The sequence below is a fragment of the Lissotriton vulgaris genome, chromosome 1_1, assembly GCF_964263255.1.
Source record: "Lissotriton vulgaris chromosome 1_1, aLisVul1.2, whole genome shotgun sequence".
NCBI classification, from domain to species: Eukaryota; Metazoa; Chordata; class Amphibia; order Caudata; family Salamandridae; genus Lissotriton; species Lissotriton vulgaris.
Genome location: NC_141685.1, coordinates 932,121,042 through 932,143,342, shown reverse-complemented (window position 1 = coordinate 932,143,342; position 22,301 = coordinate 932,121,042). Strand labels below are relative to the sequence as shown.

General features: G+C 42.3%; 1 protein-coding gene across 1 annotated transcript in view; it reads left to right on the top strand.

The window, feature by feature from the left end:
* The window catches only part of LOC147748201 (uncharacterized), a 334,565-nt gene that overhangs the window by 18,630 nt on the left and 293,634 nt on the right, over nt 1-22,301 (top strand). Inside the window, exon 2 of the mRNA XM_086959115.1 lies at nt 1,396-1,456. Within this exon, the coding sequence (XP_086815241.1) occupies nt 1,396-1,456 (61 nt within the window). The remainder of the gene's footprint in view (nt 1-1,395; nt 1,457-22,301) is intronic.

Here is a 22,301-nt window from a genome sequence, read left to right as displayed (position 1 = left end):
CCGGCTGCATCTGGAGTCTTGGGCTTGGGTTGGTATTCACTAATTCTTGCATCCAAAATGGGAGTCAGAACTGGTAGGAGCCAGTTGCTGAAAGCAACAAAACCTGGGGCAGCCAAAAAAGGCGGCAGGTCTTTGAAGGTCTCTCTTCAGGGATCCTGCCCAACCTAGGGAGGAGGCATGACATCTCTGCCCAGGATGTGCTTTGTTCCTGAACCCAGAGAGCGGAGGACTCTCTAACCAGGGGTCCAGAAACGTGTTAGGTGGTGGCAGATGGCTTGGGGCCAGTCAGGAACCACACCAGAGCTGCTCATTTTTTAGGGGGCATCTTTAAGATGCCCTCTGTGTGCATTTTTCATTAAATCCAACACTGACATCAGTGTGAGTTTCATGTGCTTGGAAGTTTGATACCAAACTTCCCAGACTTCAGTAAAGCCACCATGGAGCTGGGAAGTTCGTGTTTAACCAACTCCCAACCCATGTACTCAAAATAGCTTCACTGCACTTGCAATGTCTGTGAATGGCACACACACTGTACGGGTGTAGTGCTCATGCAGCTATGCCCTCACCTGTGGTATGGTGCATCCTTCCTTTAGGGCTGTAAGGCGTGCTAGAGAAGTGACTTACCCATGACACAGGCAGTGTAGGTGAGCATGGCATACAAGGATGTGTGCCATGTCGACTCTCCAGTTTGGTATGTACCAAGGTACCCAGTCTGCAATGCCAGGTTGGGGGTGTTAAGGTGAGGGTACTCTGAGGGTGGCACAATACATGCTGCAGCCCTCAGAGGCCCTCTTGGGTCACAAGGTCCTTGGTACCAGGGGTGCCATTTACAAGGGACTTATAGGTGGCCCAGAGGTGTGCCAATTGTGGGTAACAAAGGTACAGTTTTGGGAAAGAACACAGGTGCTGGGGCCTGATTAGCAGAATCCCAGCACGCACTGAGTCAATTCGGCATCAGGTATCTGGTAAAACGTTAGGGGGTAACCATGGTAAAAGGGGCACTTTCCTACATAAGAGAACAGTCTTCCAACCATATACCCTTAATGATATGGCATGGCATTCCCTTGACCACCACGGATAGGGGTAGTAAGCACTATATAAATGTTGCAATACAATACAATACAAATAATACAAATCAAACAAGCTCCCCAAAGCCAAGCTCTCCATTTGCACTGAAGACACTTATGTGTTTCGAATAGATGCTGTGACCTTTGTTTCCAAGGCACTAGGTTTAAGGGATATACTGAGACTTTCTATGTGTTGGAGGAAGAAAATAATTAGCAAAATAACTACTTTGCTTCATTTGTATGTAGCAGATAAATGCGAGATGAAGTGTGGCTACAAAAGCTTATTGATTTGCCCTTACTCCTTCGTCATTGTCTTTTTTTTGCTTAGACTTGAAGAGGAGGTTCGCCTTCGATTAGAAACCCAAAACAGTTCTGACGTGCAGCAGAAGGTGAGCCCAGGGATCACAAATTGCCTTTGCTCTTCCTATCTTTCCCTCTATCCCACTCTCTCTGTCTTTCTTTCGGCCCCTGGACCTTGCACATTCTTGCTTCCTCTTTCAAGTCATTATGTTGTCATTATAGCATCAGAGGTGTTGGGAAAACAATACAAATTTCCAAGCATTGTACACAGTTTGTGTACTGTAAAGTATTCTGCTGGTTAGCAGAATTTAGATCTTGTGTTGTTCATGTAACTCTGCAAATCAGTTACTGATTCCTTTCCCCCTTAATGACATGTCTGTGTTTCCTCAAATCTGGGGCATTATAATATTATCATGTTTGTCTTCTTTCCAAATCTGGTTTTACTTACACTGTTGATCTTAGTGCTGCTCTTACTCCTTCTTCTACTTGCTAAGCATAAACCAATCGTACTTCTCTGGTAAACAGGATGAGTGATCTTAACTTCCTCACTAAAGTGAGGATCAACAATCTGAGCTCTGTTCATAAAATTGCAACTCCTGGTGCAAAGGTAAGTGAATACCAGGGAGATTACAATTTTTTTAAACTTTATTTTATGGATTTTCATAATAGGCAACAAGATAAAAAAACAGCATAACAAGCAGTGCAAAGGTCTTGTGCACAAGCAGTGTGTGTCCCACCGGAATGTAGCAATAGACATGTACGAAAGTATTTCCAAACAAGGCAGTTTAATGCAACCAGACAACACATTGTAAGGGATAGCAGGGTACTTTGTCTAAGCCTCCGAATAAGACTCACAGAAGGAGATTGAACCTTACCATACTCAGCTGTCACATCACCTGGTCACAAAAATACACAACCCGTGGAAGTCACGCCTGATCCTCCAATCCAGAATCCAAATCTGAAATCCCCATGTCAGTAAATTTTTCTAAAAGCCTCCCTCTGGTCATCACATCTTCTGCAGCCTTGTCATCTGTTCAGGAAAGATGCATGTGTTGCTCCTCCACCTCCCCTCACACAAGTAAATCCCTAAACCAAAAGGAGATCTGCAGCGGTTTAGTTCTCAGCCATCCAATGGCCACATTTTGTTTAGCCAGCAAAAGTACAAGCTGGGAGAGTCTGTATGGGATCTTCCGCCTGTTAGGTTTCTTCACCATACCCAGCAGGCAGGCCCTGGGTGCAAGGGGAAACTTGATGCCAGTCGCTGCCTCTATCCTAGGAACCACCTCTCTCCAAAAATACCTGAACTATAGTACTGGCCCAGGCAAGTTGCAGAAAGGAGTCCCTCACCACCCCACACCATGCACATCTCACTGCCCTAGTGGGATCCATCTTGATGAGTTGGTAAGGGGTTACATATGTGAGGTGCAAAGAGTTAGAGTGCAGTAATTTAAACCTGTTATTACAGGACACTGTTCTCACAAGTTAGCAGGCATGCACCCAGTCCATATATGCGATGAGTTCCCCAGATCCGCTTCCCATGCTTGCCTGGCCTTATAGGGAGGTTGCATCACGTCCCCCTTAAAATACTTATAAAAGAGAGTAATTACGTGACTTCACTTCCCCCATTTAATTAATCTCCATAAAACCTGTGAGGGCTGTGGTGCCGTTTGTTCCAGTTTTTACCAAAGGGGATGATAGACGGAGCGCTTGAGCAAATCAAACACTCATCCCCCGTTAACTGATCTGGGTTTAATCCATCATCATTCTTTAGCTCACTCCACCACCCCTGTTCAGAAATGGCCATATGCAAATCAGTCTAACCCTGTGCCTCATGGGAACAGTCCAGCCCGAACTGCCAAGCCATGTCTTCCCTGGACCAGAAACAAGCAGCCTGGGACCAGTTTCTGGCTAATCAACCGTCATCAGCCAGTCTAGCTTGAATCCAGTGGCAAAGTGAACAAGAGACCCACGTCTGGGCATACCCTGCCAACTCAGCGGAGTGAGCTAAAGAATGATGATGGATTAAACCCAGATCAGTTGACTGGGGGTGAGTGCTTGCAATGTTCAACACTCCGTCCATCATCCCCTTTGATTTTGCTTTGTTTGCCCTAAGTTGGCAGGGTATGCCCAGACGTGGGTCCCTTGCTAACCAGGCCTTTGATAGTTCACCTCTGATCTTAACACGCATCATGGGTTCTGTGTACAGCAGCTTCAAAAGTCATAGAAGATAGACCCAAACCCCATCCCCCGCAGCACCGCCATCAGATAATCCCACTCCACAGTATCAAAGGCTTCTCCAGGTCTATAGATACAAGAGCTTTTCCCAGTTGTCAGCAATGAATTTGTGAAGCACATGCTTGAGCCGGCAGAGATTAAGCACCAACTGCAAGCCAGCTTGAACCTACATTGGTCTTCATGCACCAGTCCTCGTATCACACCCCCATAGTATCATCAACAACAACTTACAGAGAACCATGCCATTTGAATTAAGCATGGTGAGTGGCCGGTATGAAGAGGGGTCTTCTGTGTCCCCCCTGGTTTTAGCATGAGTCAAACTATACCCTCATGCATGGAGGGTGGGTGGATCCACCTCTCTGTGCCTCTGTAAGAACTTCCAATAATGTTCCCTTAAGTTCAGAGGAATAAGTCTACAGGAATTCAATAGGGAATAGATCCCTACTGGGGGCCTTAGATTTATTAAAATCACTGAGAGCCACTCCCAACTCCTCCAGGGTGATATCCCCATCTAGTTCTCACACACACTCTGGTGCCAGGTGTAGCAGACCCACACCTGCAAGAAACATCTTCAGCACTCCCAGACCACCCACCCCTCCTGCTCTGTACACAGTATGGATATACACCCCAAGGATACAAAGAATTTCCTGCCTGCTTGTCACCAGTGTACCATCTGGGGCACGGAGACACAGGATGGGGGGGCTCTAATTCGCACCTAAGGATCCAAGCTAGAAGCCTACCAGACTTATCACCCTTCCCTTTGCAATCATTGGCAAAACATCTTAAGAGTACATTTGTCCAGAGCAGGGTTCTCCAAAGTTGGACCTGGAGGGCCGGATCCATGCCAGATCTGGCCGTCCAGGATTAACTATAGAGAACCCTGATCCATGGTGTCCCACTTTGCCCTGAAGGGGACGCTGAGTGCTAATCACCATGGCTCACCCCTACGCTGAATCCAACTTGAAATTATGAAGCTCCACCAGGGATTGATCTTGCACCTTAATGTCAGCCTCCATTTACTTTCAGACCCCACAAATGATTGTCCCTCTCAAGACTGCCTTAGGAGCCTTTCTTTCACTAGCTCTGGTGATGGCGTTTCCCCAGTTAGCCTCCAAATAGTCAGTAAGTGTGGTCACAAGTGAGATCCTGCATACTGCATCTATCAGGAGCTCAAAGGGCATGTGCCAACTTCGAACCAGTCAAGGACCAACACCTCACCTCAACTGGAGCAATACCGGGACATGATCAGAGAGGAACCACCCCAGGTGTGGAATCGTGCTCAAGCCCACAGGGCTACACCTGCCACCAATATGTGGTCCAGGTGGCTATAAGTGTTATGCCTTAGAAAATGACAGGTGTATTCCCAGCCCTCTGGGTGAAGCACTCGACATCCATCCAAAACCCCCAGATTTCATATGGTTGTAGCAAGTAGCAAGTGAGCCAGTCATCAGTGGCTTAGTTCCCAGCCTTGGTGGGTTGCGACCCATTTACCATCCAAGACACAGCTGAAGTCTCCAGCCCAGATCACAGGAGTCCCGGGACTATCCTCCAGTAAGTCCTGCATCCTTTCATAAAAATTATTTTTATCCATATTGAGGGCCTCCACCCAGTACGAGCATCCAGACCTGCCTGTCACCCATGAGGCCCAAGCAGAAGTCCATGAGTCAGGTGGGGTCCATAAAAAGAAGATGCCCTCTTGCAATCAGGGGGCACGTCCCATAAACTGATGGAGGGTTAGATGGCTGGTGCCCACCAAAAGGACCACAGGGCAGCCATCAAAAATAGCATCTCGCAGATGGAGGACCTCCAGTTGTACAATCAAGAGAGAAGGAAGCGGTGGGGGGTGTCCAATCTTGCAACGAGTCCGGCAGGTAACAAGTATTACCATCCATAGAATATGGTGAGCCTCCAATGCCTAAGACAACCTGATCACCAGGGACCCCCCTGCATTACCAACAAGTGAGAGCTTTAGACAATGCAGCTGGCATTGTCTAAGCTCGTTTTACCCCAGCCTCACGGTCCAATCACAGACGGCAATCCCAGAGGTTCACTGGATCAGCAAGGAGGAGAGGGGTGGGCTGCCAATGCCTGATTCAGAATCTGAGCAGGCAGGGCTGGTCCACTCGGAACTCCCAGTTGTCACAGCACAGAAGACAGGCCCGTTGCAGAGAAGCCCAGCGATCCACAACACTCTCTTTCCATGATCCGCCAGCACCTCAGGGCAAAAGGGAGAGAGGGAGCCTCCTCTGTCCTCTCGGCCTTAGGACTGCCAAGCCCACAGGTTGCCCACACATGGTCAAGGGAACACCTGTAACTCTCAGAAGAGGCCACCTGCCTTGCATCCCCATACCTCCGGAGATGCCACTTAGTGTCTGGGCCCACTCCGCCACATGCAAGTCAGTCCTGTACAGTGAAGGTTTTTGGTGCCAGGGCATCAGCACCAGGACTGAAAGGCCGCCCACGTGTGTAGGGGTGATTCAGGTTCAAGCTCTCAAATTGATGGTACAGCTTCCAGCTTACAGGTGGCAGGATTCCAAAGGGTTAGGCCAGGGCAGACAGGGAGCTTCTTAGGAACGTGTCTTGTCGGCCATCTTGGTGGCCACATCTCATGGAGATTAAACCTTTAGGTGTATTTCCTGCATGACTACTACTTCAACCAGAATTAGATGGACAGGCTGTCATACATCTAGACCGAACAGAGACTGTGCCTCCACTCACCAGCCATGTGGGTGTCCACTCTCAAAATTAGAGTTAATCTCTGCTGTAGTGGGGAATTTTCACATAAAGTGCTCTACTGAAACAGCATGATCTAACCTGGCTGAGGTATTTTACCACAGGGGAACTTCAATACCACTACAGCAGTTGTGTTCATTAAAATATAGTTTGCCCTGACAATAACCCTTTAATGTGCAGTCACTAGGGTCGAAACGTTTACTTGTTTCAAGTGAATGAATGAGAAGTTTACCACTGAGTGATCATAAAAAGGAGAAGATTTTAGCAGTTTTTTAAATGGAATTTTACCTCACCTCTCCCAAATTGTTTCATATATTTTTCTATGTGCTTTTTAATACTTTACATCTCACAGCAAGAGTGTTACATTGTAAACGTTTTGGCAATTATTCTGTACATATATTCACTCATTAGGCTAGTGGAAACAACTTATTAAACTAGCACAACTAATATATATTGTCTTCTAGAAAGTCAGTTGAGTGAGTTGTTTGTTCCGAATATGCCTTTGGATGTTACTCGATTAATCAGATAATTTTCCAGACAAACATTTCTTTTGTGATCAATAAATTATTTCAACATGAAATAATACATAAACTTTTGTATGAGATTTTTATGGTTTACCATTTGCTATGTGAGAAGAGTGTAGTAATGAGTAAGCAAATTCCGAAGACAAAAGAGTTTGTGGGATATCAGGAATCTGAAAACAATGGCAGTCATTCCTAGATTTTGTAGGATTGATCTTTCGTCTGTTTGCCTAATCACATTAAAATACATCTAGATGTTTGGCTTTCTCTATGAGATGAAACTTGCATTCCTTAATTAACATCGCTTTCTGAGTGCAAGTCTTGAAGACGTTCATAGTTCATAAGATCTTGGTTCCTTGATCAAAAAAAGATTCTGACTTCAACAAGAATACATACAAACCTAATGTGAAACTTTTATAAAACAACTTGGGTGGACATTTAGAGATTGGTGGAATGGGTGTACTGCCATAAATTGGCAGTGCTTCCGCCTCTCTATACTTGCAGTTCCCCAGCTCCAATTGGAGGTGAGGGAACTCAACCTCATGGCACCACTGCCAGGCCACAGTTAAGGTCGCATTCATTACTCTTTTTAAGTTTTCCCACCCGGGTCCCCATGCTTTTACAGATTTTCAGTTGAGAGGTAGGCAGTGGTTAATTTTGCAAGTGATTATCCAGATAAATAATCCTAAATCATGGTACATTATTTTTGAAGATGAGATAATGAAAGATTTTTTATTTTAATTTTTTTACAATTTTATTGAAGCCAGAAATTTTTAACATAAACATAAGATCTATGCATCATTAAACCATTACTAAATCTCCCTTAGGGCAAACAAGAATTAATACACACAGCAAGGATCAATAAATGCATTTACACAATAATAGAATCCAGAACCCCAAACCTGCCTACTTAAGCATATAAAAGACAGTCTCTCAACCCTGTTTTAATCAAAATAAATACCCCATACCTTGTTGAATTTCTTAATACCTCCCACCCGTAATGCAAAAATGCGTTCACTTTTCTTAACTATTTTCATCTTATGACCCCATTCCAAAACGGTAAACAGTCAAAATATCGAGTAAAAAATATCAAATGGACTTAATATCGAGTTTAAAATATAGAATGGACAAAATATCGAATGGACAGAATATAGACATCGAAAATATCGTTTTTAAGGTAAGTAATGTAATATTGAATGTTAAAAATATAGAAAGGTAAAATATCGAAGTATATAATATAGGTTATTAAAATTATCAAATCTTTACTAATATCGAATTTTTTTATAGTGTTTTTATGTTATTATATGTGTGAAAAGTGTGTATTTATGTTATCATTTATTCTAAATAATGAATGTTGTTTTTTAAATTTTTGCGTAATTTAATTCTGTAGCGGGTTGTGGATTAATAGGGGAATAGGGTGGGAAGTAATTTAATTATAATTAATTAAATATGTAAATGTATTTATTGGTATTCATTTTTAATTAATTGTTAATTAATTTATATTTGGTAATTAATAAAATTTCAATTGGCAATTATTTTTAATTAATTGATTAATTGCTAATTATGTTAATTTTACTAATTTATTTTATGTAGCGGGTTGTGGGTTTATAGGGGAATTGGGTGGGAAGTAATTTATTCATAATTATTTAAATATGTAAAATTATTTATTGGTATTTATTTAGAATTATTTGTTAATTAATTTTTTATGGGTAATTAATTAAATTTTAATTGCCAATTAACTTTATTTAATTGATTAATTGCTAATTATGTTAATTTTACTAATTTATTTTCTGTAGCGGGTTTTGGGTTTATAGAGGAATAGGGTGGGAAGTAATTTATTTATAATTAAATAAATAATTCAATGTATTTATTTGTATTTAATTTGAATTAATTGCTAATTAATTTTTAATTGTGAATTCATTAATTGTTAATTTGTAATTAACTTGTATTAATAGGTAACTAATTGTAATAATTAATTTTAATTTGTAATTTTAATTGAATAATTATTATATTATATTAAATTGATAATTACTTTTAATTATTTTTTTATAGATATTAATTCATATTTTTTTTAAATATGATATGAACTATTTACTTTCCCTACTGTTGCACTCTCTGGAGTGGGAATAGTAATTTTTACCCCTACGCTATCCAATGCTATCCCTACTGTTGCACTCTTTGGAGTGGGAATAGTAATTTTAACACCTACGCTATCCAACGCTTTCCCTACTGTTGCACTCACTGGAGTGGGAATAGTAATTTTTACCCCTACGCTATCCAACGCTTTCCCTACTGTTGCACCCACTGGAGAGGGAATAATAATTTTTACCCCTACGCTATCCAAGGCTTTCCCTACTGTTGCACTCTTTGGAGTGGGAATAGTAATTTTAACCCCTACGCTATCCAACGCTTTCCCTACTGTTGCACTCTTTGGAGTGGGAATAGTAATTTTAACACTCTTGCTATGCTACGGTAATAATATTGTATATTTTTTTATAATATTATGTTAATATATATATGTTTTAGCAAATAAATTTTTTTTATAACTTAAATTAATTATTTAATAATTTTAAGTATTTTTAAGTATATTTTAGTTATTTATTTTTAATATTTTTTTAATTTTACATTAATTTTAATAAATTCGATATTTTTACAAAGTACATATTTTTAAATGATATTTTTGATTCAATATTTTTGTACTTATCTGTTTGTAGATAGGACTTCGATATTTTTGTAGTCGATATTTTGGAGTCGATATTTTAAATGCCTATATTTTTGTAGTCAATATTATGTCAGTGATCCTCCAAAACAGAGGGAATCAAATTTGTTCGCCATGTTTGCAATAAAAGCGACCTAGCTACTGCCATTGCTATATATATGAATCTTATCATTGGATCCGTGAGCAGAAGATCAGGATCATACCCAAAAAGAATTAATTTGTCATTCACTGTCAATTTGATGTTACATTCATACTCCAAATAGCTAAATAGATCTACCCAAAACTTATGAATTTTGGGACAACTCAACATAATATGAGACCAATTAGCTAATGGATAATTCATACAGCGAAAACATTGAGAAGATTGGTTGGCATTCATTTCTTTTTTATTTTATTCAAATACATTTTTATTGGATGCTTCAGTATAAAGTAAAATAAAATACAAGTAGTACAGACTTAAAGACATACATTGTTACAGAAGAACAGTACATTACAATAGAGCGAGAGGGGTAAAACGTAATATGCAGTAGGTTACATAATAATAATACATACATCATTATATATACATCATCGGTCATACAAACATCATTAGTCGGCTTATCTGGTAAATTATAGGTAGAGTGCAATGATCTAACAGGGTAATTCCACACTGTCGGGTTGAGGTGGTGTCAGAACAGGCCAAGAGCTTCGGGGGGGAGAGAATACCTAAGGTGGTTTATGGGTGGTGAAATAACTGTCTAGGGTAGACCACATCCTTCTCATAGGGGGGCGCCAAGGTGATTGTTGGAGGGCTATGTTATCCGCACCCCTGAGGCTAATTATCCAGTTGAGCCAGCAAGCAAAGGTAGCTTTGCTAGAGTCCTTCCAATTACTAGGGACAATTTTAACAGCTGCAGTGAGCATGAGATCAAGTAGTGCCCTGTCGTCGGTGTGGAGGGAGGGCTCTAGAGTGAATCCGAAGGCTGGGTACGGCAGATCTCTGGACGGGGAGATGGGGAAAAGTTTACTGATAAAGTCAAATATCTTGTCCCAGAAGGGGGGTACACAGTCGCAATGCAAAATAATGTGTGCTAGGTCGCCTTCCGCCCGCTTACAGTTCCAGCAGAAGGCGTCCTGGGTGATGTTATGAGCATAGAGACGCGCCGGAGTCCAGAAGGTTTTATGGAGGAACCAATATTTGGTCTGGGATAAAGTCGGGCTAATTTTGTGTTGCATGCAAGACTCCCAGGTATTGGTCCAGTCTGCTTCCGAAATTGGTCTAGATGGCAATTCAGTCCAGAACTGTGTGAGTGGTGCGGTGAGGTTGGTCTGTTGGGGGCGAATAAGTTTGTAGAGATGGGACACTTGGTGTCCTAGTCTGTTTAACCTGCTGAGGTAAGATGGGAGGGAAGGTGGTGTTAGAGAGAGTTTCGCTTTAGAGAGTGCGGCTTTTATATTCAAGAAGGTGTAGAACTCAAGAGGCGCAAGACTATACGCATTTTGTAGGTCTCTGAACGGGATAGAGTATGACCCCTTGAATAGTTGGTGAGGGAAGAAGATGCCTTTCTTAACCCACTGCGAGTTCTGCAGAGGTTTGCCCTTGTATAGTATGGATCGATTATACCATAAAGACTCCCAACCTGAGCGGCTAATGCTATGATCTAGAAATTTGTAGATTTTAAGAAGTGCTGCTTTGGTGTTACAAAGATTGATTTTGAATGGGATAACATGTTTAGATTGAGTGAGAGGGCCGCAGCGGGGGTGATTCCGTTTAGGATTGCTTGTTCGACTTCCAGCCAAACCGGGGTGTAGTTCTCCTCGGGGGCTAACCAGTGGGCACATTGTCTCGCTAGGAAAGCGGTCTCATAGTGCCTGAAGTCCGATAGGTTGACCCCTCCTAATGACTTGTCTAATCGTAATTTTTTAATGCTGATCCTCGCATTTTTCCCCTTCCATAAGAAGTTGGCGAGAGTTTGGTCAAGTTTGTGGAAGAAATCTTGGGTGAGGGTTAGGGGAAGCATTGAAATAAAATAGTTCACCAGGGGGGAGATCATCATTTTGATGGTCTCTACTCTGCCTCACCATGTGATGAAGCGAGGGGACCATCCTTCCAGCTGGTTTTTTATTTTAGTTAAGGTAGTCTTCTCATTTTGTTGAAGGGTTTCCAAAAGGGAGTCCCCAAATTCAATCCCCAGGTACTTGACAAATCCTGATTGCCAGCAGAGCCCAGAATTCCCCAGCATGTCTTTAGTGGTTAGGATGTTCAGAGGTTTGACCTCCGATTTCTCCCGGCTGAGTTTATACCCTGAATGGGTGGAGTATGATTCAATGGTGGACATCAAGGCGGCGATGGAGGGTTCCGTGGATTCAGATACTATCAGGATGTCATCCGCATACGCGGCTAGTTTAACTCGGGTATATCCAAAACTCACTCCTTTAATGTTGTTGTTCTTTTTAATGTCAGCGATAAGGGGTTCCATTGCAAGGAGGAAGAGTTACGGGGAGATGGGGCAGCCCTGTCTGGTCCCCTGTTCCAGGTCAAATAGATCCGATAATGAGCCATTTATGGCAATGCGAGCGGATGGGGAGAGATACAAGGCCATAACCATGCATACATTTCTGATAGAGAACAGGGAGTTCGATACAGTAACCATTTGCTGAAAAACAGCATCCTTCGCCAATTCGCCCCTCTCAATATACTAAAGTTGAGTTTATTAATAGTTGACCAAACATGAGATGACATCTCTAAATTTTCATGATCCGACCATTTTTTAATTGTCTTTGGCTCGAGATCCACTCCCTTGATTGAGGCTAGGTATTTCTCCCAGGCACCTGGCTTTTTATCCGATGCCCTCACTAGTAGTTCATCAACCAGCTGGTTCCGTTAAACCAAAAAAGAAACATCTATTGCTGAAAAAAATGTATGCAGTATACTGTATGAACTTAGCAAAATAAAATCATTAAAAATCAAGTGTGACTTTTCAGCTATAGTCATCCATTTCCCATTTCTCAAGAAATCCAGAACTTTAACGAATCCGGCCGCTGCCCATTTTGACGCAAGATGTAATGATTGTTTAACCCCCGCCAGAGGCAGGATCCCTTCTAACAATGTAGCTGAATTAATTACAGGGATTGAATATATTTTGAACATAGCCTGCTGTTTTTTAAGAAACCAGTGAAGGCACTTATAACGAACAAGTTTCGGGGATCTAAAAATCAACAAGTGGGAATGAATTTGACTGTCTTTATACATTGCATTCATCAAGCTATTGCAAAAGAAGTTAGATTGCGGTGAAAATTTAAATCTAGATAAATATTGTGCAAAATACGCATGGTAATAATCCCTAAGATTTAGGAGAGCTAACATTCCCTGATCCAGATCTTCATATAAAGTGCTGAGTGCTATACGAGAGTTTGTTTTTTTGCCCAGAGGAAGGCTGTAAACATAGACTCTACCTGAGTGAAAAAGGAACCTGATAAAGTGCATGGAATAGTAGAAAAAAGAAAATTAAATAACGGAAGAACAGACATTTTAATTAGGGCCACTCGCCCCAAAGTAGAAAGAGGCAGAAAGCTCCACCGAGAAAACAAACCCTGAACTTTCCTAAGAAGAGGAGCAAAATTCAATTGATATAAATCACTGACAGATTCAGTAAAAAATACCCCAAGGTATTAGTATTGAGAGAGGTAGGAATATCCGTGTGCAGATCTAAAGCTACCCTCCCGCATTGCAAAACTTCGGTCTTTCCTTTATTAATACGATAGCCACCTAAGGCCTCAAAGTCTTCAAAAAGTTGGAAGACTTTGGCTTGGACCTCTATTTTTGGTTTAATTATAAGCATGATGTCATCTGCATACAATTTCAATTTTGGCATTGATGGAATTGGGGGACAAATATCAGCACAGTTCCTAATTGCTATCGCCAATTGCTCGATAAAAAAGGCAAATAGAACTGGCGATAAAGGGCACCCTTGCCTTGTGCCTCATTTAATTTTGAGCGTCCCTGCCACAGCCGTATTGATAGCTACGTTAGCTACAGCATCAGCATAAAGATTAAGGATCACAGATATAATCTGCAATGGAATACCGAAATGCTGAAAGATTGTGAACAATGTCTCTCATACCACAAGGTCAAAAGCGTTCTCGGCATCTAACAATAAAACTAAAGCTGGTATCCTCTGTATATCAAAATAATCCAAGGCTTTTGACAAAAAGTGTGTGTTCGTAACTAATTGTCTGCCAGTGATAAAACCATTTTGATCCGAATGGATCAAATTTGCCGCATGCTGATTAAACCTGAGTGACAAAAGCTTGGTGACAATTTTGTAATCAGAATTTAGCAGCGTTATTGGGCAATAGGAATTAGGATCCCTACTATTCTTGCCTTTCTTCACAAAGCTCACTATGTTCCCCTATCTAAAGGATTCTGGAACACTCCTCTTTCTAACATAGAATTTACCAATTGAAAAAAAATCTGAAAATGAGCCAAAAAAAACTTTATAAAATTCTGATGGAATCCCATCTGGACCACAGGCCTTACCATTAGGTAAATTCTTGACAACATCCTCCAACTCTTTCATAGAAAAGGGATTAGCCATAGTAATTTCTCTATTTCCGAGAGTATTGGCGGTTGATTGTCATAGAGAAATTTTTCCAATAATAGCCCATCCACCGTCTGAAGCTTACCATAAATGGACTCGTAGTGATTGAGCATTATTTCCCCAATTTTCACCGGGTCCTCTGTACACGAGGCAGTCGAGGGGCAAGTTAATGCTTTAATTTGATTTGCGGCCGCCTGCTCCCTGGCCTGCCACGCCAAGAGTCTGCCTGTGAAATTGCTCTCCTCATATGCCTTCTGACTACACTGTTGAAAAACAGTTTCACCTTGAGCATAATAAGCAGAACTTAGTTCACGTTTGGCCTGATCGAGCTGGCTTTTGTTAGAAACAGAGGAATTATGTAAAAAGGCCTCGTGGAGTACTTGAATCGTATATTCCAGATTTTTCTTATCCTCCCTAACTTTTTTTGAAATTGCTGCATCCTTTCCAATAATTAACCCACGAATAAAAGCCTTGAGTGAGTCCCAGACTACATTTATTGAAGCAGACTGATTATTCCGGATTAGAAATTATTCGATTTCTGACCCTATAGATTTCACCCAGTCCTCATCATTGAAATATTGTCTATTTAATATCCAACGCTTCTTGAGTCTAGCACCAATCCCCAAGTCTATCTCCAGTGCCAGCATTGCATGATCGGAGAACCCGTTATAAAAGAATTTTTGCTGAAATAAATGTAAGCACTGAGAAACCCAAACAAAATCAATGCAGGAAGAAGAATGAAACCGACCCGACCAACACGTGTACTGAGTTTTCAAAGGAAACGCTGCTCGCCAGGGGTCATGCAGATCTAAAATAGCTCCATAATTTTGCAAAACCATAAAAGCCTTCGGTTTTGCCTGTCTTTTCCCTTGCACCGGAGAATCGAATTGAGGATTCATAAGAATGTTAAAGTCCCCCCCTACAATTCTGTCACCGGGAACCTGAATCAAAGATTGACACAATTCCTCATAGGCTTTAGGACTGTCTTCCACTGGTGCATAAAACCTAATAAATGTTAACGGTCTATATCTTTCTCTAAATGAACATGTAACCCAACACCAGTGCCCATGTTGATTTTTACCAAAATTAACATAGTCAGCTTGTAGATTTTTGCTCACAAATATGGCAGTCCCTCTATGAGAGGCCGAGGACAACGAAAATCCCCTATAAGCTGCCCAAGATCTAAACATTGGAAATTCTGGAAGTTTTACGGTCTGAATATAGGTTTCTTGCAAGACAATCACCCCCGGATTTTCAGTTTTTAACCACATTTCAATTGCACGTATTTATTTGTGATTATTCAGACCGTTAACATTAAATGAAACTACTTTCAACAGGTGCTTATTAGCCATAAATAAAGCAAAACCAAAACTTTAACCCACCCACCATCTTACCTAGAGTCATTTTAGTCAGGAGATGCATATAATCAACACAAACTTGAAAAATAACAGGCTTCATTTTCCCCCTTTTTATGCTGTAACCCTCCCCCCGAAAAGTGAACCCTCCTGCATAACCCCCCCATAGTGCTCCTATGCCGATACTATGCCTATGCCTACCCCTGTGCCCCTTCCTCCCCCACGCCAGCCACAGTTCCCTTTCCCCTAACAACTCGGGTGTCCTGTTGTTACACCCCTAGGACCCCTCCTTCTTCCCCCGCCCCCGCAGTGCATAATGTGCAAAAACCCTTGGCATGTTTAACATCGAGTAACATTTAGTAATTCGTTCAAAGCATTTAGTGAATAATTGATTACTCCAGATTCTTAGAGCTTCATTATATCCATTCCTTTCATTCACCCCTTATGGCCCTGTGAAATTTCCTTCAGCAATTCCTGAGCTTCATCTAAATCTGACAGCATATAGAATTTGCCTTTCACCAACACTTTCAATTTGGATTGTTGAGCAATAGTGGCCTGGGCACCTTTGGCTTTGAATAGATGGAGAATTTTCACAAATTCCTTCCTCCTGCGCGCCGCCGCTGCTGACATATCTGAAATAATCCGGCACTTAGTTGTTGCATTAACTGCAAATTGTCTTTGCTGAATCGCTTTAGATAGTATTGTTTCTTTTATGCGACAGTCTGTAAAATTTAGAAGAATTGTACGTGGCAGCGTAGAGTTAGGAAAGGGGTGGGCAGGTAACCAGTGTATATGGGTTTCAGCAAAAAGAGGATTTGATTTTGAAGGATCGAGGATGTTAAAGCTACCCTTAGACTGGTTATAGCCTTGTGTTGATTCGATGTTTCCAGGACAGGGGTCCTTTTGCACAATCAGCAACGATGACTTCTCGTCTTGGTAGAGTATCAGACCCGGCAGCGGTGCGGTATTTAACCCAGGGCCGGCTATAGCAGGGCCAGCTATAACCGGCTTTACTTGTGATGAGATAGTCCCAGATTGACTAAACCCTAAGTTTTCACCTGTAGGCTGCAGAGTTCGAACAGGACTTGCAGGAGTTTGCGCATTAATTTTTTTAATAAAAAGAGGGAATTGCTTTGGCATCTTGGCAGCAGCAGTATTTTCTTTTTTAGGGCCGTTAGATCCAGTATTATCCGACTGAGATATTTCTGGACTAGCAATTATCTCGTTCATATCATCCAGTATCGTGTTTGCTAAAAGACTGGTCTGATTTAAACGTTCCATGGAGGGTGCCTCTTGCTCATCTGAGCGCTTGAATGTGAAGTTAACCCTGGGTGGCTTCCCAGGGGATTCCTTGCCCGTCATCTTGGCTGCCTCTTTTGCTTCTTTTGCCAGCCAGCGAGTTCTAGCTTTAATCCGTGCATTTAACAATTTGCCTATTTTCTCCTGTGCCCCTGTACTCTGCTTAAGTTAATTCCTGCTTTGACTGCCCAGATGTCCTGACTTCACTCTACAGGTACCACCGCAGGGCGACATCCTTATAAACCTCAACAGGGGCGCAAACCCCCCCCCCCCCCCCCTCAGCCGTTGCATTTAGACAGACTGTAAGTTTTCCATTGCCACCCCAGCTCAAACTCAAGCTCAATCTCGGGGCCAAGCCATTTACAAATAAAGGACACTGTCCATTCCAGAGAGGCTCCACATACTCTAGAAAATGCCTCAGGAATTATGGCCGATTCACTAACCGCCGGAACACATGAGCAGTCTACAGTCCCAAAAGCAGAACACTGTACACAAAATTCAGTTTGGCTGACAGGTCTCCACACTTTCTTCAAGGCAGCATACTATGCAGGATATTATATGCAGCGCTTTATCAGCTCCTTTAATCCTCCAGTTTATGGCTACAAATCAGCACAGCACAGACGCCACCGCCGCGGCAGCCTGCAGCCTTCGATCAGCCTCTCCCTCCATTTTCCCCTCTCACCTGCCGCAGGCTCCCACCCCGCCAGGAGAGCTCGGACGGGCACAAATGCCGGAGTCAGGAACGCCCACACCTCGGAGCGAAAGAAAGCCGCAGCGTAGGAGCACCTCAGAGACCTCAAAATCATTTCATTTTCACCGCCAAACAGCCCAACAGCCGAACAAAGCCGCAGAATCACTGCATCGCCTCAGGACAGGTACATAAGCAGACCTGCATGCCGGCATCGATCCGCCATCACGGGGGTGGGGCTGGGGATCACAGGTGACTATGCGGAGGCATGGTACTCCGCCATCACCTGGACTTGGAGATAATGAAAGATGATGTGCCCTCTGTATTTCTTTTTAGAAGTCCCAGGCAGTATGTTCCGGAAAAGAATGAGACAGAAGTTTAGGCATACATTTCTGTGGTTTCACAACCTTTTCTCGCTCCAGAATCTAAACCACTTTAAATTAAATCTGCAATGACGATCTTCTGATGTTGTGTAGTTCCTACCAAATTTTAGGACCTGCACATTATTTTGACAATATTAACTAAGGGCTTGGTGTCAAGACTGATTCCAGACACACCCACAGGATATGTCGACCTATTGACCAGCTAGCTCCCAGTGCCACCATAAGCCCTCTAACCATACCAGGGAGCAAATGGTTTCTGGTAACCACTGAACATGACAACCCTGATCCCCCAGGGATCATGGAAACAGTACAGAACCTTTTCCTCAGTCACTCGTGCTCACTAGTTCTCAGATAAATATGCAGAGAATACACAATGGGACTTTTTCAATAACATCTATTGAACCAATGCTATTCTTGCATGAAATACTTGAGCACAAAAAGGCTACATAAAATTGGATATATGCAGGCATAAAAATGAAGCAGTAATATAGCGTATTCCTGCAAGGCAAACCCTAAGTGTACCTAGAGAGTATGTAGGTTTATAGCCAAAAATCCCCCCAAGGGACGATCCAACCCAATTACCTGATGGGAAAGAGCGAAGATCCCCGTCTTGGTCATGAGCTGGACACCCCTCACGAGATGTCAGGCCGCTGTGTGGTGAACTCTCAGCAAGCACGGCACCTCAGTGTCAGCGGAAGTGCCTCCTTTAACAATCTATCAGTATGTTCATCTTTTATAATAGAAAGCAGCCTTTCAATGTATGCATAGATTAGTGGTGTTATCGATATCTAGTTAGTCTTGTTGCCCTATGGATGATGATAGTGCTGTTATTTGTCTGCAGTATAAAATAAGACCTTGTACATGATGTTCAGGTCATTGTGATAATGTTGTGTGAAGCAAAATGTAAAACAAGTTTAGTTTCAGAGAAGCTAATCCAACATTGACGTGCGAGCAAATGTATGCCAAAGGTTACAGCTTGAAAAATGTGTGTTCATGAGGACAATGTAAGAAATATGCTTGTTCGCTACATGGGCTACCTCGGGGATATAACACTGAGTTTTTCATGGCAGTCTTCTCCTGTTCTTGTCTCTTTCCTTCATATCTCTTGCTCCAAAAGAGCTCCTAGTTTGGCAACTTCCCTAACTGTTTAGTAAATTGTACTTAAAACTCATTGGGATAATTGAGAGCTCAAGCTGCAATACTTTCTGAGAATCTCTCTTATGAAGGTCTGGAGATGGAAACTGACGAGCTAGCACACACAGATGAAATCACTCCTGTCAGCACTGGCACTGCTCCAACTGCTCCAAATTTTATCACACCAACTTCTGTCACTATTACTGTGACTGCTGCTTCGACTTAGGTTCACAATATGAGTGGCCTTGACCCAAATATGATAATTGTTTAACCTGTCAAATTCCGTTTCCCTGGGGAATTCGGTTAAACGTATAACATGTATAACATGCAAATGTGTGCGTTTTCTGCAGTAATATGTGCAAATCCCAATGCTTTCAATGCATTTTCAACATGTTAAAATTCAGCAGGTATAACTCCAGGGAGTCAGACTTTATCGCATTCAGGAATTGCCTGCTACAGTAAATAAATGTGAGCAAACTTATAATTGAGACCTCTGTACAAATAGGTGTTTGCGTTGGGAATACAATTTACTGGTAACGTTAAATTACATCTTATGTGATGGGTGGTGTGCACCTGGTGTGCAGTGTGCCACTGGAGTAGTTGCATCCAGCCAAAAGTCAAAAACGTCTTCATCTTGTCATGATGGATTTTTCCTTGTTTACTCGCTTCCATACAGTGGTCACTCACCCCACCTTTGGGCCTGATTAGGATTCAGGTTGGACCGCCACCAACAGGCCGGCAGTGGGGATCAGTCCAACATCCAGAGGAGCATGCCCACTGCATTATGATGTGGTCGGTCAGCCCGCATCGGCCGGAGGGACCAACCGACACTCAAGGAGTCCATCGGGCTGTCAGTCGGATCGTATTCCCTACAATAGGGGAGGTATCTGCACAGGAACTACCATAGAGATTCCGATTACCCTTTCCAACAGCCTGTCCATGGTGGTCCGACGACCATAGAAAGCCTGTCGGAAAGGGTCTTTTGGGGCTCCTAGTGGTCCCCCGTCCCCAGTGGTCCTCTGCTATTAGGCCTGGGAGGCACCAAAACATCCATACCCTGTGTGCCAGGCACCACATTATCCCTGGCACACGAAGAATGGATGTTTAAAAAAGTCTCTTTATACATTGCAGCTTGTGCTGTGGCCCTCTTTGGGCCACAGCACAAGCCCCAATGGAAAAAGCCATGATTCTGACCGCTTACACAGAGGTAGCATCATAATTTGACGTGTGGAACCGCAGACAACTTATCGATTGGTCCTACTCCTGCTGCAATGGTGGTCAGATGCTCGTCTAACCACCATCGTATTTGGGCCCTATATTTTTGTGAACCACAATTTGCTTGTAGGCCTTCAGTGAGTGAAAATGTTGGGTATCTTGGCCTTAGATCATACGCAAATATAAATCGACACAGGCAGGTGGAATGTCTACTTCGCTACTTGAAGCCCCATCTTAAACTTGTCAGGGTCCCATTTAATAAGCCGCAACCAGTGATGGCAGTGACAAAGTTCTTTGAAGGTAATAAAGTTGTAGACACTTCCCTAACCACCATATGGGACATCAGTAAGGCACTGCAGATGGGGAAATTCATAGCCTGAGTGGCAAGAACTAAAAGGACATACACATAGTTGAGGATCAGCTAGCAAAAGAGCTTGCAAAACTAGATGCAGACATACTTGTATAATTGGGCTGTTTCTCCAGAGTTGAAGTAGGACAGTCTTTCAGGTAGCACCAACCTTTTACACAGTCTTTGGTTCTCCATTAACTAAAATAGTTCTCAGTGTACCCAACTTCATTTGAAAGGCTCTAGATGCAAGTCAAAGGAAAGCTTTATCCTCCTTTATTAAACACTGCTTCTCAATCTGTTCATAGGAGAGCCTTTCCACCACAAATAGCCACCACTGACTCTAATTATGGGTACATCTGTCTAGGGCTGGTGTAATCTTTTATTTGGTGCGCTGTGAACACCATAAGAGCATAAGCTTCACATGAACGTTCTCCACCTCAAAACAGTAAGGTTACACATCTTCAGGAAACGTAGGCCCACATCTTCACAGACAGTAGCTGGACGGTTCAGTGTATGAATAAGCCAGGAGAAATATGGATGCTTCTCATTAGTAAGGAAGCCATGGAGCTCTGGTAATGGGCCTCAAGCATGGCAATAATTGCTCTCTTAACAGCTCATATAGCTTGGCACCTGATTACCTTAGCAGAATCACAAAGGGGAGGTTCAACTTGAGGACTTATATTGTTTCTTCCTGTGAAGGGCTTTCTGGAAATATATCTGTTTGTAAAAACTTTCACCAAAAAGTTCCCATTGTACATCTCTAGTCAGCTTTCTCTACTGGATTCTTTGTGTGATGCTTTCTCGATTTCTTGCATTATGATGTGTGTCTTGTACCCGTACTGCAGAGGGTCATTAAAAATATCTGATTTAGTTGTGCTATTTTGATTCTAATTGCACCTGATTAGGCAAAGATAATTTTCTACATCTGAGTCTCTTTCCGCCTTGTTGCCTTCTGCCCTGGGAGGATATTCTTTCGTAGTGCAATTAAGAGATCCTGCATCCCAGTCTAAAGACTCTGAATTTACCTACTTGGAACTCGCTCTTTCTTCTAGGTTTCAAGCATCCTCCTTTTAGCCAGACAGCTTTCTACTAAAGCAATGTACTCTAGTAAATGGGTCATATTTGCTGCTTGCGGCCAGAATAGCTGTTTGGATCCATTCTGTGTGGTGGAACCCTTCTTCTTCAGTTTGGTGCATTTCTAGCTAATAGAGATCGCATTTTTGACACAGTGATGGATTATCTCTGTTGTTTCAGCCTGCTTGTTTTACTTTAGCTAGGGCTCTCTTCTTAAACTACTTGTCGTCATTTACCTTCTGAATGAACTTCAGAATCAGTTTGCCCCAGCTGTGTTTTAAGTTGCTCGGTAGGGCTTGCATTTGGTACTTGCATTTTTAAACGAAATGCTATTCAAACCATTGCATTGCTGCCCACTAAAATATGTTTCCCCCTTGTACACTCTTTAGCTGTCAGTCGAGTGGTTGAACATCAAGATTTCATCATCTGCACCCTTCACCACATGTTTGAGAGATAAAGCGGCTTATTATGAGTGCCCTGGTTAGGCTTTATTTATTTTATTTATTTTGAAAGTTTTATATAGCGCGAACATGACCACCGAGGGTATCAGAGCGCTTTACAAATTATGCATCATAAGGGTATGTTACAGATTATGCAACAATGGGTATAAACATACAAAACAGAAAAGACCAATCGACAGAATCAAAGT